General features: G+C 37.7%; 2 protein-coding genes across 3 annotated transcripts in view; one reads left to right on the top strand and one right to left on the bottom strand.

Annotated features, from left to right (window-relative positions):
- Positions 1–4,554, top strand: part of LOC133616084 (rho guanine nucleotide exchange factor 7) — a 76,481-nt gene extending 71,927 nt beyond the window's left edge. The window contains exons 9-11 of the mRNA XM_061975165.2: positions 1,820–1,895; positions 1,969–2,045; positions 4,384–4,554. Coding sequence (XP_061831149.1) covers positions 1,820–1,895; positions 1,969–2,045; positions 4,384–4,488 — 258 coding nt within the window. The 3' untranslated portion in view covers positions 4,489–4,554. The remainder of the gene's footprint in view (positions 1–1,819; positions 1,896–1,968; positions 2,046–4,383) is intronic.
- Positions 4,555–6,112: 1,558 nt separating this feature from the next.
- The window catches only part of arhgef19 (Rho guanine nucleotide exchange factor (GEF) 19), a 65,852-nt gene continuing 57,540 nt past the window's right edge, over positions 6,113–14,424 (bottom strand). For both annotated transcript variants that reach the window (XM_061970489.1, XM_061970490.1), the window contains exons 11-16: positions 13,621–13,710; positions 13,386–13,549; positions 10,790–10,948; positions 10,639–10,718; positions 10,470–10,574; positions 6,113–7,017 (exon numbers count right to left, since the gene is read on the bottom strand). In XM_061970489.1, coding sequence (XP_061826473.1) covers positions 6,860–7,017; positions 10,470–10,574; positions 10,639–10,718; positions 10,790–10,948; positions 13,386–13,549; positions 13,621–13,710 — 756 coding nt within the window. In that variant the 3' untranslated portion in view covers positions 6,113–6,859. The remainder of the gene's footprint in view (positions 7,018–10,469; positions 10,575–10,638; positions 10,719–10,789; positions 10,949–13,385; positions 13,550–13,620; positions 13,711–14,424) is intronic.

Genomic DNA, 14,424 nt, shown 5'->3' with positions numbered 1-14,424 from the left:
CCTTCTGTTTTTGCCCTCTTTTTGTGCCCTTGTGTGTAGAGATGTCCGATATTATCGGCCGATAAATGCTTTAAAATGTAAATTCGGAAATTATCGGTATCGGTTTCAACCTCCCGATATTCCCGGGAGACTCCCGAATTTCAGTGCCCCTCCCGAAAATCTCCCGGGGCAACCATTCTCCCGTTTTCCACTCGGACAACATTATTGAGGGTGACCGTATAAACAACTTTAACACTGTTACAAATATGCGCCACACTGTGAACCCACACCAAACAAGAATGACAAACACATTTCGGGAGAACATCCGCACCGTAACACAACATAAACACAACAAAACAAATACCCAGAAACCCTTGCGGCACTAACTCTTCCGGGACACTACAATATACCCACTGAAGCTGTGTTGTAGCTGTTGTTTTGAGGCATGTTTAAAAAACTTGTGAAAGTCAAAGTATAGTATTTCCCATAGTTGTAGTGGGTATCAGGATTATCTCAGGGAGAGCATGTCCCAAATTCCGAGCTGCTGTTTTGAGGCATGTTAAAAACAAATAATGCACTTTGTGACTTCAATAATAAATATAGCAGTGCCATGTTGGCATTTTTTTTCCATAACTGGAGTTGAAGTTGTTCTCTTATTTTGGAAAACCTTGTTTTTGATTGATTGATTGAAACTTGTTTTAGTAGCTTGCACAGTAATAAATGATAATGATAAATGGGTTGTACTTGTATAGCGCTTTTCTACCTTCAAGGTACTCAAAGCGCTTTGACACTACTTCCACATTTACCCATTCACACACACATTCACACACTGATGGAGGGAGCTGCCATGCAAGGCGCTAACCAGCACCCATCAGGAGCAAGGGTGAAGTGTCTTGCTCAGGACACAACGGACATGACGAGGTTGGTACTAGGTGGGGATTGAACCAGGGACCCTCGGGTCGCGCACGGCCATTCTTCCACTGCGCCATGCCGTCAGTACAGTACATATTCCGTACAATTGACCACTAAATGGTAACACCCGAATACGTTTTTCAACTTGTTTAAGTCGGGGTCCACGTTAATCAATTCATGGTAGAGTTACATTGTTTAATGCATCCAGCGGGGCATCACAACACAATTAGGCATAATAATGTGTTAATTCCACGACTGTATATATCGGTATCGGTTGATAACGGAATCGGTAATTAAGAGTTGGACAATATCGGAATATCGGCAAAAAAACCATTATTGGACATCTCTAATTGTATGCATTATCCTTTCCATCCTTTGTAACTGAGCTACTGTGTGGAACAATTTCCCTTGTGGATCATAAAAGTTTGTCTAAGTCTAAGTCTAATAAGAATAACAAATTGCATGCTTCTTTGAAGACCTAATGAACCTATTTGGACTACAGAAAACTGACTCATTATACTATACACATTTTTGGTCCCTTTTGTCCTACAAATACTACAAAAATGATGGCCAAATGTAATAACAATATTCATATTAACAATGATCATACTCATAACAAGCATAATCACAATAATAATATTTTGGGGGTGGGAGACTGCCGTGGTACTTTTTAAGATGCTTAGAGACTTGACATGAAATTGTAAGGAAGAAAACACTCATGTTGACACTAAGTGAGAGCGTATGAAAGTCAACTACCGTATTTTTCGGAGTATAAGTCGCACCGGAGTATAAGTCGCACCTGCCAAAAACGCATAATAAAAAAGGAAAAAAACATATATAAGTCGCACTATTAAAAAAACTGCGACTTATAGTTCGGAAAATATGGTACTTTCTCCATTTAAAACAAATATTATTCTTGCTAAAATAGGGCAGGCTGCCGCGTCAGAGCATCAAAGTCACGGAGAAATCAAGCCTTCCTGGACGACTTGAGTTTGAGCTAGGAGGTATGCAAAAAAAAAAAAAAACGTACATGCGAGTTGTATTGCTCCAGTATTCACAAGTACTGTGGTGTTGCAGGAGAGCTGGTGGAGCCTCTGCAGGTGTCGTGTACCTGCATGGAGGATCATCACAACTGGATCGCGCATCTACAACAGGTGGGACTCACAGAATGCATGATTTCATGTTCATATTTAATACAGAGTACTGGTTCAAGTTGGTCTGTATGGACTGCACAGAATGTCACTTTATGGGCGAGGATAGAGTCCTATGTATTCCGCCTAGCAACACGTGGGAAATGTATCACGTAACCAGGGAAACAGCTGAATAAGATTCATGTTCATACTTCTGTGCTAAATACTCCTTCACTGTTCCTTTTCTTTAAAAATAAAGTAAACAAACTAGGCAATATTCTATAACAGTGATCTATAGACTGTGTTTATATTATTCACATGTGAATAATGCTGTATAATAGACTGTATTTATATTATTCACATGTGAATAACACTGTATAATAGACTGTATTCATAGTATTCACATGTGAATAATGCTGTATAATAGACTGTATTTATATTATTCACATGTGAATAATGCTGTATAAATAGACTGTATTTATATTATTCACATGTGAATAACGCTGTATAATAGACTGTATTTATATTATTCACATGTGAATAACGCTGTTTAATAGACTGTATTTATATTATTCACATGTGAATAACGCTGTTTAAAAGACTGTATTTTTATTATTCACATGTGAATAATGCTGTATAATAGACTGTATTTATATTATTCACATGTGAATAACGCTGTATAATACTGTATTTATATTTTTCACATGTGAATAACGCTGTATAATAGACTGTATTTATATTATTCACATGTGAATAATGCTGTCTAATAGACTGTATTTACATTATTCACATGTGAATAATGCTGTATAATAGACTGTATTTATATTATTCACATGTGAATAATGCTGTATAATAGACTGTATTTATATTATTCACATGTGAATAACGCTGTATAATAGACTATTTATATTATTCACATGTGAATAATGCTGTCTAATAGACTGTATTTACATTATTCACATGTGAATAATGCTGCATAATAGACTGTATTTATATTATTCACATGTGAATAATGCTGTATAATACTGTATTTTTATTATTCACATGTGAATAACGCTGTATAATAGACTGTATTTATATTATTCACATGTGAATAACGCTGTATAATAGACTGTATTTATATTATTCACATGTGAATAACGCTGTATAATAGACTGTATTTATATTATTCACATGTGAATAATGCTGTATAATAGACTGTATTTATATTATTCACATGTGAATAATGCTGTATAATAGACTGTATTTATATTATTCAAATGTGAATAACGCTGTATAATAGACTGTATTTACATTATTCACATGTGAATAATGCTGTATAATAGACTGTATTTACATTATTCACATGTGAATAATGCTCTATAATAGACTATATTTATATTATTCCCATGTGAATAACGCTGTATAGTAGACTGTATTTATATTATTCATATGTGAATAACGCTGTATAATAGACTGCATTTATATTATTCACATGTGAATAACGCTGTATAATAGACTGCATTTATATTATTCACATGTGAATAACGCTGTATAATAGACTGTATTTATATTATTCACATGTGAATAACTCTGTATAATAGACTGTATTTACATTATTCACATGTGAATAACGCTGTATAATAGACTGTATTTATACTATTCACATGTGAATAACTCTGTATAATAGACTGTATTTACATTATTCACATGTGAATAACGCTGTATAATAGACTGCATTTATATTATTCACATGTGAATAACGCTGTATAATAGACTGTATTTATATTATTCACATGTGAATAACTCTGTATAATAGACTGTATTTACATTATTCACATGTGAATAACGCTGTATAATAGACTGTATTTATACTATTCACATGTGAATAACTCTGTATAATAGACTGTATTTACATTATTCACATGTGAATAACGCTGTATAATAGACTGTATTTATATTACTCACATGTAAAAAAAATACCCAAGTTTGTATTGTCTATTGTGAGCGAACTGTGGTGCTGAATTTCCCCCAGGGATCAATAAAGTACTTTGTATTCTATTCTATTCTATTCTATAACAGTAGGCTCCATCTAGTGGTATGCCAAATAATCACTTAATTAAGTGTATTGTCCTATAAACACAGTGTTACTGTTCAAACTGTTAAATATACTTGTTAAATAAAACATCTGCCTTGTTTTAATGAATTCCTAGGCCTACTACGCTACTGTGTTTTGATATTGGTCATTATAGTGGTACGTGGAGAGCCAATGGTATTAATGGTGATATGTTTCCCTGTGTTTACATTTTATTTTGCCTTTTTCTCTAACACATTTTCAAAGATGTTTGCGAGGAAAAGACCATTTTGTGTTTTTGTGCCGCAGCCAGACAGAAGCGTCCACGCTGCCGCGCCAAACGTGGCGACAAGGCTGCAAAGGGGCCGCCAAGAGGCCAAAGTCACAAAAGCAGACGTCAATGGACGCAGCTGAGTGTGCAGAATAAAAATAGTGTGTAACGTGCACACGTGGCGATAATGCAGGGACTCTGTTGTCATCATCCTTGTTTTTGTTTTCAGCACAATAAACTTCTTAAAGATACAGTAGAATATATTGCTATTTATTATTTTACTGTTGCAATGTTTACAGTAGTGTGCAGACATGAAGTCCTTTACAGCATTTGCACTCATCAGCGTAATGCAAAAAAAAAAAAAAAAAAAAAAAAAGTACCGGTACTTCAGTGGTGTCCAAAATGCAACCCGGGGACATTTTTGGCCATTTTTTTCATTAGCATATTTGAAAGATAAAGTACATTTCATTATTAATTAGATGTTTTAGATGCAATCTGAATTTTCTTCTGGGATATCTTAGCATATATTAACCTTTTAGCTTGGTTTTAACTGGTACAAAGTGTATTGAAACAATTTCTGTATGCACTGCAGCCCTGGCTGGAAGACATTTGAACACCCGATGTACTGTATGCAAATATTTTGACTCTAATTGATTGTTCACATAAATTACAGTTAATGCATTAACTACAGTGTAGAAGTTACATCAGCATCTTCTTGGAGAGACAACAAGACAGCTCAATGAGAATAAATTAATTTACAAGAAGAAGAAGAAGCAAAGAAGGGCTTAAAATATTAAATCGTCATTTATCATTTAGAGATATTTATGCAGGGGATATGAACAAGGTTTCCATGCGCTGCAGTCCAATAAAATCATGAATCTGGAATGCAAACCAAAAATCATCTTCTGTATCTCCAAAATGTTTTTTTTTTTTTTTGTACAGTTTAGGAATTTTTTATTTATATTTTGTGATAGAAATGTAAAAAAACAAAAAAAAACATTTTGGAGTTTTTTGGACAGAACAATTCAGCTGCAGTGTCAACATTTTGTAAATTAAACATTTTAAATATCTATTTGAATATGTACATTCAAAAACATTTACTGCATTGGGGTATTGTTGCAATAAACAAATTCATAAAAAGACCTAATAATAACTGTTGCCATGGATTTAATTTAGAGATGTCCGATAATGGCTTTTTTTTGCCGATATCCGATATTCCGATATTGTCCAACTCTTAATTACCGATACCGATACATACAGTCGTGGAATTAACACATTATTATGCCTAATTTTGTTGTGACGCCCCGCTGGATGCATTAAACAATGTAACAAGGTTTTCCAAAATAAATCAACTCAAATTATGGGAAAAAATGCCAACATGGCACTGCCATATTTATTATTGAAGTCACAAAGTGCATTTTTTTTTTAACATGCCTCAAAACAGCAGCTTGGAATTTGGGACATGCTCTCCCTGAGAGAGCATGAGGAGGTTGAGGTGGGCGGGGTTGGGGGGGCGGCATTGAGGTTTGGGGGGGGGGGGGGGGGGGGGTTAGGGGGTGTATATTGTAGCGTCCTGGAAGAGTTAGTGCTGCAAGGGGTTCTGGGTATTTGTTCTGTTGTGTTTATGTTGTGTTACGGTGCGGATGTTCTCCCAAAATGTGTTTGTTATTCTTGTGTGGTGTGGGTTCACAGTGTGGGGCATATTTGTAACAGTGTTAAAGTTGTGTTTATACGGCCACCCTCAGTGTGACCTGTATGGCTACTTGTGTGTGTAAAAAGCCATAGATATAATGTGACTGGGCCGGCACGCAAAGGCAGTGCCTTTAAGGTTTATTGGCGCTCTGTACTTCTCCCTACGTCTGTGTACACAGCGACGTTTTAAAAAGTCAAAAATGTTACTTTATGAAACCGATACCGATAATTTCCGATATTACATTTTAAAGCATTTATCGGCCGATAATATCGGCAGTCCGATATTATCTGACATCTCTAATTTAATTTGTTATTTTGTTTTTATGACATTTCTCGCACCAACTCATTTATTTCCATTGCAGCCTTTGGAGTACGAGAAAGTAGCCATGACGACTAAATTGTTTGTTTTTAAGGTAGATGAGGCAAAAAGTGCACAACCAAACGATCACAAAACTTTGTCAATGATTATCAATCAGCTCATTTTGGTGCAGATCAGAACAAAGGTGCAGACACAAGCGTTGGAGGCTGAGTGCAGCAGTGACCAACCACAGCCAGCAGATGGCGCTGCAGCAACTGTACAGTTTCACTTCAAAAACGCAATTCTAGCACATTGCTTTTATGCTCCAGCCCAATGTTAGAAGTCTTAAACATATATTTATTATATTCTCTGCATATTTATAAGCAGCGTCAACATTTTCTGTTTCATGTCGGCATTCAACCAGCAACCTCCCTGAGTCATGTGGTGCACGACAGGTGACAACCAGCAGTAGTTTTAAGAGCTTTGTTATGTTAGTCAAATGCGGGAAAGGCTTTAGTGTCTCTTCACTCGTCCTCGCCTTCCAGTTTCCGTGTGACACATTTGATGCGGATGTTTTCCCGGAGGTTGCGGAGGCGAGCGCTGCGATTGGTGATCTCCTCCACGTAGGATTTCGGGAACCAGCCCCGTTCCCCGTCAGACAGCCTGATGCCTTCCACCCAGCCTGCAAGGAAACCACCGTGTTTATTCTCTCACTTTTTAAACCTCGTTACAAATGGAAAAAGAAGTGCGCCACCTTAATAACATCGACAAAACACCCCACCTTTAATCATGTATAGGGATGTCCGATAATGGCTTTTTGCCGATATCCGACATTCCGATAATGTCCAGCTCTTTAATTACGATACCGATATCAACCGATATATACAGTCGTGGAATTAACACATTATTATGCCTAATTTGGACAAGCAGGTATGGTGAAGATAAGGTACTTTTAAAAAAAATTAATCAAATAAAATAAGATAAATAAATTAAAAACATTTTCTTGAATAAAAAAGAAAGTAAAACAATATAAAAACAGTTACATAGAAACTAGTAATTAATGAAAATGATTAAAATTAACTGTTAAAGGTTAGTACTATTAGTGGACCAGCAGCACGCACAATCATGTGTGCTTACGGACTGTATCCCTTGCAGACTGTATTGATATATATTGATATATAATGTAGGAACCAGAATATTAATAACAGAAAGAAACAACCCTTTTGTATGAATGAGTGTGAATGGGGGAGGTAGGTTTTTTGGGTTGGTGCACTAATTGTAAGTGTATCTTGTGTCTTTATGTTGATTTAATAAAAAAACAACAAAACAAAAAAAACATACCGATAATAAAAAAAACAACCTGATACCGATAATTTCCGATGTTACATTTTAACGCATTTATCGGTCGATATCGGACATCTCTAATCATTTACTTCACAGACAGTTTTTCTTCTTCTTTGCTGTTGAATCTTCTTGAAATACTCAATTCTCACTCTTGCAATCGCTTCAAACTGCTGACAATTTTCTGCTCATTTGCAAGCATGTTTTGGACTCGCTCAAATTCTGGTTAAATGACTCATTTTGGTGTGTTCAAAATAGATTTATTCATCACCTTTTTGTTGGGTGGAATTCATTCACTTCTGGTTAAATGGTAAATGGGCTATACTTGTATAGCACTTTTTCTACCATTAAGGCAGTGGTTCTTAAAGGCCTACTGAAACCCACTACTACCGACCACGCAGTCTGATAGTTTATGTATCAATGATGAAATCTTAACATTGCAACACATGCCAATACGGCCGGGTTAGCTTACTAAAGTGCAATTTTAAATTTCCCGCGAAATATCCTGCTGAAAACGTTTCGGTATGATGACGTCAGCGCGTGACGTCACGGATTGTAGAGGACATTTTGGGACAGCATGGTGGCCAGCTATTAAGTCGTCTGTTTTCATCGCAAAATTCCACAGTATTCTGGACATCTGTGTTGGTGAATCTTTTGCAATTTGTTCAATGAACAATGGAGACAGCAAAGAAGAAAGCTGTAGGTGGGAAGCGGTGTATTGCGGCAGGTGTTGTGCCGGATAACGCACCCCCGCCGTAGAATGCACAGCCGGTGTTTCATTGTTTACATTCCCGAAAGATGACAGTCAAGCTTTACCATTGGCCTGTGGAGAACTGGGACAACAGAGACTCTTACCAAGAGGACTTTGAGTTGGATACGCACACGCGGTACCGTGAGTATGCATGCAGCTGCGGCTTCCAAACATTTGATCGCTTGCCCGTACGTTCGTGCCGCTGTGTGCTAATTTCATTTGTAATCATATTTTTCAAGTAAAGGTGGAGAATGATTTGATAATATTCAGCCAAAACGTGGCAACATTGTCGGACTAAAAATATATATACAAACCCCGTTTCCATATGAGTTGTGAAATTGTGTTAGATGTAAATATAAACGGAATACAATGATTCACAAATCCTTTTCAACCCATATTCAATTGAATGCACTACAAAGACAAGATATTTGATGTTCAAACTCATGAACTTTATTTTTTTTGCAAATAATAATTAACTTAGAATTTCATGGCTGCAACACGTGCCAAAGTAGTTGGGAAAGGGCATGTTCACCACTGTGTTACATGGCCTTTCCTTTTAACAACACTCAGTAAACGTTTGGGAACTGAGGAGACACATTTTTTAAGCTTCTCAGGTGGAATTCTTTCCCATTCTTGCTTGATGTACAGCTTAAGTTGTTCAACAGTCCGGGGGTCTCCGTTGTGGTATTTTAGGCTTCATAATGCGCCACACATTTTCAATGGGAGACAGGTCTGGACTACAGGCAGGCCAGTCTAGTACCCGCACTCTTTTACTATGAAGCCACGTTGATTTAACGCGTGGCTTGGCCTTGTCTTGCTGAAATAAGCAGGGGCGTTCATTGTAACGTTGCTTGGATGGCAACATATGTTGCTCCAAAACCTGTATGTACCTTTCAGCATTAATGGCACCTTCACAGATGTGTAAGTTACCCATGTCTTGGGCACTAATACACCCCCATACCATCACAGATGCTGGCTTTTCAACTTTGCGCCTATAACAATCCGGATGGTTCTTTTCCTCTTTGGTCCGGAGGACACGACGTCCACAGTTTCCAAAAACAATTTGAAATGTGGACTCGTCAGACCACTGAACACTATTCCACTTTGTATCAGTCCATCTTAGATGAGCTCAGGCCCAGCGAAGCCGACGGCGTTTCTGGGTGTTGTTGATAAACGGTTTTCGCCTTGCATAGGAGAGTTTTAACTTGCACTTACAGATGTAGCAACCAACTGTAGTTACTGACAGTGGGTTTCTGAAGTGTTCCTGAGCCCATGTGGTGATATCCTTTACACACTGATGTCGCTTGTTGATGCAGTACAGCCTGAGGGATCGAAGGTCACGGTCTTAGCTGCTTACGTGCAGTGATTTCTCCAGATTCTCTGAACCCTTTGATGATATTACGGACTGTAGATGGTGAAATCCCTAAACTCCTCGCAATAGCTGGTTGAGAAAGGTTTTTCTTAAACCGTTCAACAATTTGCTCACGCATTTGTTGACAAAGTGGTGACCCTCGCCCCATCCTTGTTTGTGAATGACTGAGCATTTCATGGAATCTACTTTTATACCCAATCATGGCACCCACCTGTTCCCAATTTGCCTGTTCACCTGTGGGATGTTCCAAATAAGTGTTTGATGAGCATTCCTCAACTTGATCAGTATTTATTGCCACCTTTCCCAACTTCTTTGTCACGTGTTGCTGGCATCAAATTCTAAAGTTAATGATTATTTGCAAAAAAAAAAAAAAGTTTATCGGTTTGAACATCAAATATGTTGTCTGTGTAGCATATTCAACTGAATATGGGTTGAAAATGATTCGCAAATCATTGTATTCCGTTTATATTTACATCTAACACAATTTCCCAACTCATATGGAAACGTGGTTTGTAGTTTCCATCTTTACCTTTTCCAATCTTTGTAACTGAGCAACTGTGTGGAACAATGACCCTTGTGGATCAATAAAGTGTGTCTAAGTCTAAGTCTAATATGCACAATATATTCAAGTATGGATGGACTTTATTTGTACTGCTAGGATTTGACTGACCGTCACTTGTGATGGTTTTGGCATGAAGAATGTCGGCTTTCTCCAGCGTTAACTCGTCGTGTTCCTGCGCCTGGTAGCTTCTAATGCACTGCACCTGAGCAATGTCTGACATGACAAAAACAATCAGACGCAAGAATGTCGACATCACGTCTTCCGTCCGTGCACTGACCATCATTCTCGGTGGCGTGCTCCATGTCCTCCACGGGGTTTGAGGGAAACATGGCCGTGATCCATCGCTGCTTCCCGCTCCTGTGAGGAAACACATGACGAGGTCAGCGCTAAAGAAAGACTGCGGTGGACGTCGGCGAGTGGCCACGCACTCCGTGTGCGACTTGAGCAGGATCTGGTGTTTGAGCTGCTGGGCTTCACACAGCTGAAGATGGAAGATGAAACCTGAGATGCCTTGAAGCTTCCGACTCAGATCTTTCACTTTAAGTTCGCTTATCTTGGCATGGACGAACACCACGAACTTCCATGTGCTGCAAGACGACAAATAGCACACGCATTTGTACATGAATAGAACATGACTGTGGGGTTTTTATTCACTGAAGTCAATACATGCTGATTAGAAGTGTTCATGCACCTTAGATTATATTAATAATAGTGGTCACATTTGGACTTCGAGGAGTATTGTTAATAAGGGTGTTTAAAAAAAATCGATTCACATTCAAATCACAATTTGTATTTATTACAATTCTGGATCAATTCATAATAATAAAAAAACATTTAAAAAAAAATATCCGTTTTTTGTTTCTTTCCCAAAAATCTATCTTTTTTTTTTTTTTTAGAATATGTCTTTTAAAATACATTTTTTAGGCAATCTTTGCTGCGTGTATACGTAATAAATCAACAGCAAAGAGGGGCTTTTGTAACCTGCAACTCATTTTGAAAAGGTTTTTTTATTGTCATTTTAATACCAAATATACACTGAACAAAAATGTACATGCAACACTTTTGTTTTTGCTCCCATTTTTTCTCAAAGATGTAAAAATGTTACTATATACACAAAATACCTATTGTCATCAAATCTGTCTAAATCTGTGTTAGTGAGCATTTCTTCTTTGCCAAAAATAACCACCCATCCAAATGTTCATTTCTAAAGTTAAAAGTTAAAGTACCAATGATTGTCACACACACACACTAGGTGTGGCGAGATTATTCTCTGCATTTGACCCATCACCCTTGATCACCCCCTGGGAGGTGAGGGGAGCAGTGGGCAGCAGCGGTGGCCGCGCCCGGGAATCATTTTTGGTGATTTAACCCCCAATTCCAACCCTTGATGCTGAGTGCCAAGCAGGGAGGTAATGGGTCCCATTTTTATAGTCTTTGGTATGACTCGGCCGGGATTTGAACTCACAACCTACCGATCTCAGGGCGGACACTCTAACCACTAGGCCACTGAGTACCAAAGGCGTCTCAGAGAATTTGGCAGTACATCCAACCGGCCTCACAACCGCAGACCACGTGTAACCACACCAGCCCTTGGTTCTTATCACTCATTTGCAAATCATTGTATTCTGTTTTTATTTGCGATTTACACAACGTGCCAACTTCACTGGTTTTGGGTTTTGTAAAACAGTACTTTTACACCTACTTTAATGGTCTTTTAAAGTTAAAGTACCAATGATTGTCACACACACACACACGATATTGATAACTAGCGGACCAGCCTCGACACCTCTTATCGTCTTTACTTTTATTATTATTACTATAAATATCATATTCATCATAGTAATTTACAATTAAAAAATAATCTGTCTAAATCTGTGTTAGGGAGCATTTCTTCTTTGTCAAAATAACCACCCATTCAAATGTTCATTTCTCTACCAAAGGCGTTTCAGAGAATTTGGCAGTACATCCAACCGGCCTCACAACTGCAGACCACGTGTAACCACACCAGCCCTTGGTTTTTATCACTCATTTGCAAATCATTGTATTCTGTTTTTATTTACGATTTACACAACGTGCTAACTTCACTGGTTTTGGGTTTTGTAAAACAGTACTTTTACACCTACTTTAATGGTTTATTAAAGTTAAAGTACCAATGATTGTCACACACACACACACGATATTGATAACTAGCGGACCAGCCTCGACACCTCTTATCGTCTTTACTTTTATTGTTATTACTATAAATATCATATTCATCATAGTAATTTACAATTAAAAAATACACCAGAGAGCAGCTGTGGGCCACATTCTTTGAGGGGCGCCCAAAGGATGAGGGGGTAAAAAACGGTTGATTAATTATTTTAATAAATCATTAAATGATCAAATAATTCATTCAATCGTAAAGTAATAACACAATTTTATTTCAAAGTGCTAAAAAAAAGTCAAATACACTTTACATCAAGTTATAGAATACAAACAATATAATAGACACAGAAAATATTAGTCATTCACCTAAAACAGAAAACCACTAAGTATTGAAAAAGTAAAATTAATAAAGATTAAAAGCTGAATTAAAAAGGTGGCTTTTGGCATATGAATAATTAAATATGTCAATAATTAATGAATTATTAAATAATTAAATGCACGTTGGTAATAAATTAATTAATAACACAAGAAATACTACAGTTATGTATTTAATTACAATTAATTTTTGGCACTTTTCAGTAACTATTTTAAGATGTAATTTTGTCCATTTGACCGTTCATAGCTATGACCTTCAGGGTGGAGCACAGGGTGCAATCATAGAACCACTGCTGGCAAAGAATAGCAAAAGAAACCAAGCCAAAACCAGCACAATAGTTTCTTATGATCGCTTTAAAGCAGCCGTTTCCAACAGGCAGCTCGAAGTAATATTTGATTCAACTCAGACACAATTCCTGGCAAAATATCATGAAACAAGGACGACATGGACTGGACAAGTGCAGAGCTCCAGTAGAAGTAAAGTGTGAAAAAGCGCTGACTCACTCTTTCCTCCTGGACAGCAGCAGGCAGTCGTTAAATAAATGAAGATAGACTGGCTTGGTGGGCAGCTTGAGCTTGGACCCCGAGATAGTCATGGTCTGGGTGTCCACCTCCAGGAGCTCACCATGCTTCACCAGCCAGCGAGACTGAGAGATGAGCGGAAAGATCTAGAAAGACAGGGAAGGGGTGAGTGATGTGCAAATAAGAGTTTTTACAGACGATAGAGTGATGATGTCACCTTGCCCTCAAAGTGGATCTTCTTATTGAGATGGATGAGTTCCTCCATCCTCTTCATGGACTGCACACTGCAGTTACATTCTTTAATCATCTACAAGCAGACTCTGGTTAGTAATGGTTCTTATACTCGACCTGCTCTTTTAAAATACAATCCCCGTTTCCATATGAGTTGGGAAATTGTGTTAGATGTAAATATAAACGGAATACAATGATTTGCAAATCATTTTCAACCCATATTCAGTTGAATATGCTACAAAGACAACATATTTGATGTTCAAACTGATAAACATTTTTTTTTGCAAATAATCATTAACTTTAGAATTTGATGCCAGCAACACGTGACAAAGAAGTTGGGAAAAGTGGCAATAAATACAATAAAGTTGAGGAATGCTCATCAAACACTTATTTGGAACAGGCAAATTGGGAACAGGTGGGTGCCATGATTGGGTCTAAAAGTAGATTCCATGAAATGCTCAGTCATTCACAAACAAGGATGGGGCGAGGGTCACCACTTTGTCAACAAATGCGTGAGCAAATTGTTGAACAGTTTAAGAAAAACCTTTCTCAACCAGCTATTGCAGGGAATGTAGGGATTTCACCATCTACGGTCCGTAATATCATCAAAGGGTTCAGAGAATCTGGAGAAATCACTGCACGTAAGCAGCTAAGCCCCGTGACCTTCGATCCCTCAGGCTGTACTGCATCAACAATCGACATCAGTGTGTAAAGGATATCACCACATGGGCTCAGAAACACTTCAGAAACCCACTGTCAGTAACTACAGTTGGTCGCTACATCTGTAAGT

This window comes from Nerophis lumbriciformis, linkage group LG01 (assembly GCF_033978685.3).
Source record: "Nerophis lumbriciformis linkage group LG01, RoL_Nlum_v2.1, whole genome shotgun sequence".
Classification (NCBI taxonomy): Eukaryota; Metazoa; Chordata; class Actinopteri; order Syngnathiformes; family Syngnathidae; genus Nerophis; species Nerophis lumbriciformis.
Note: the sequence above shows the minus strand (reverse complement) of the source record. Positions and strands in the feature narration are given on the sequence as shown.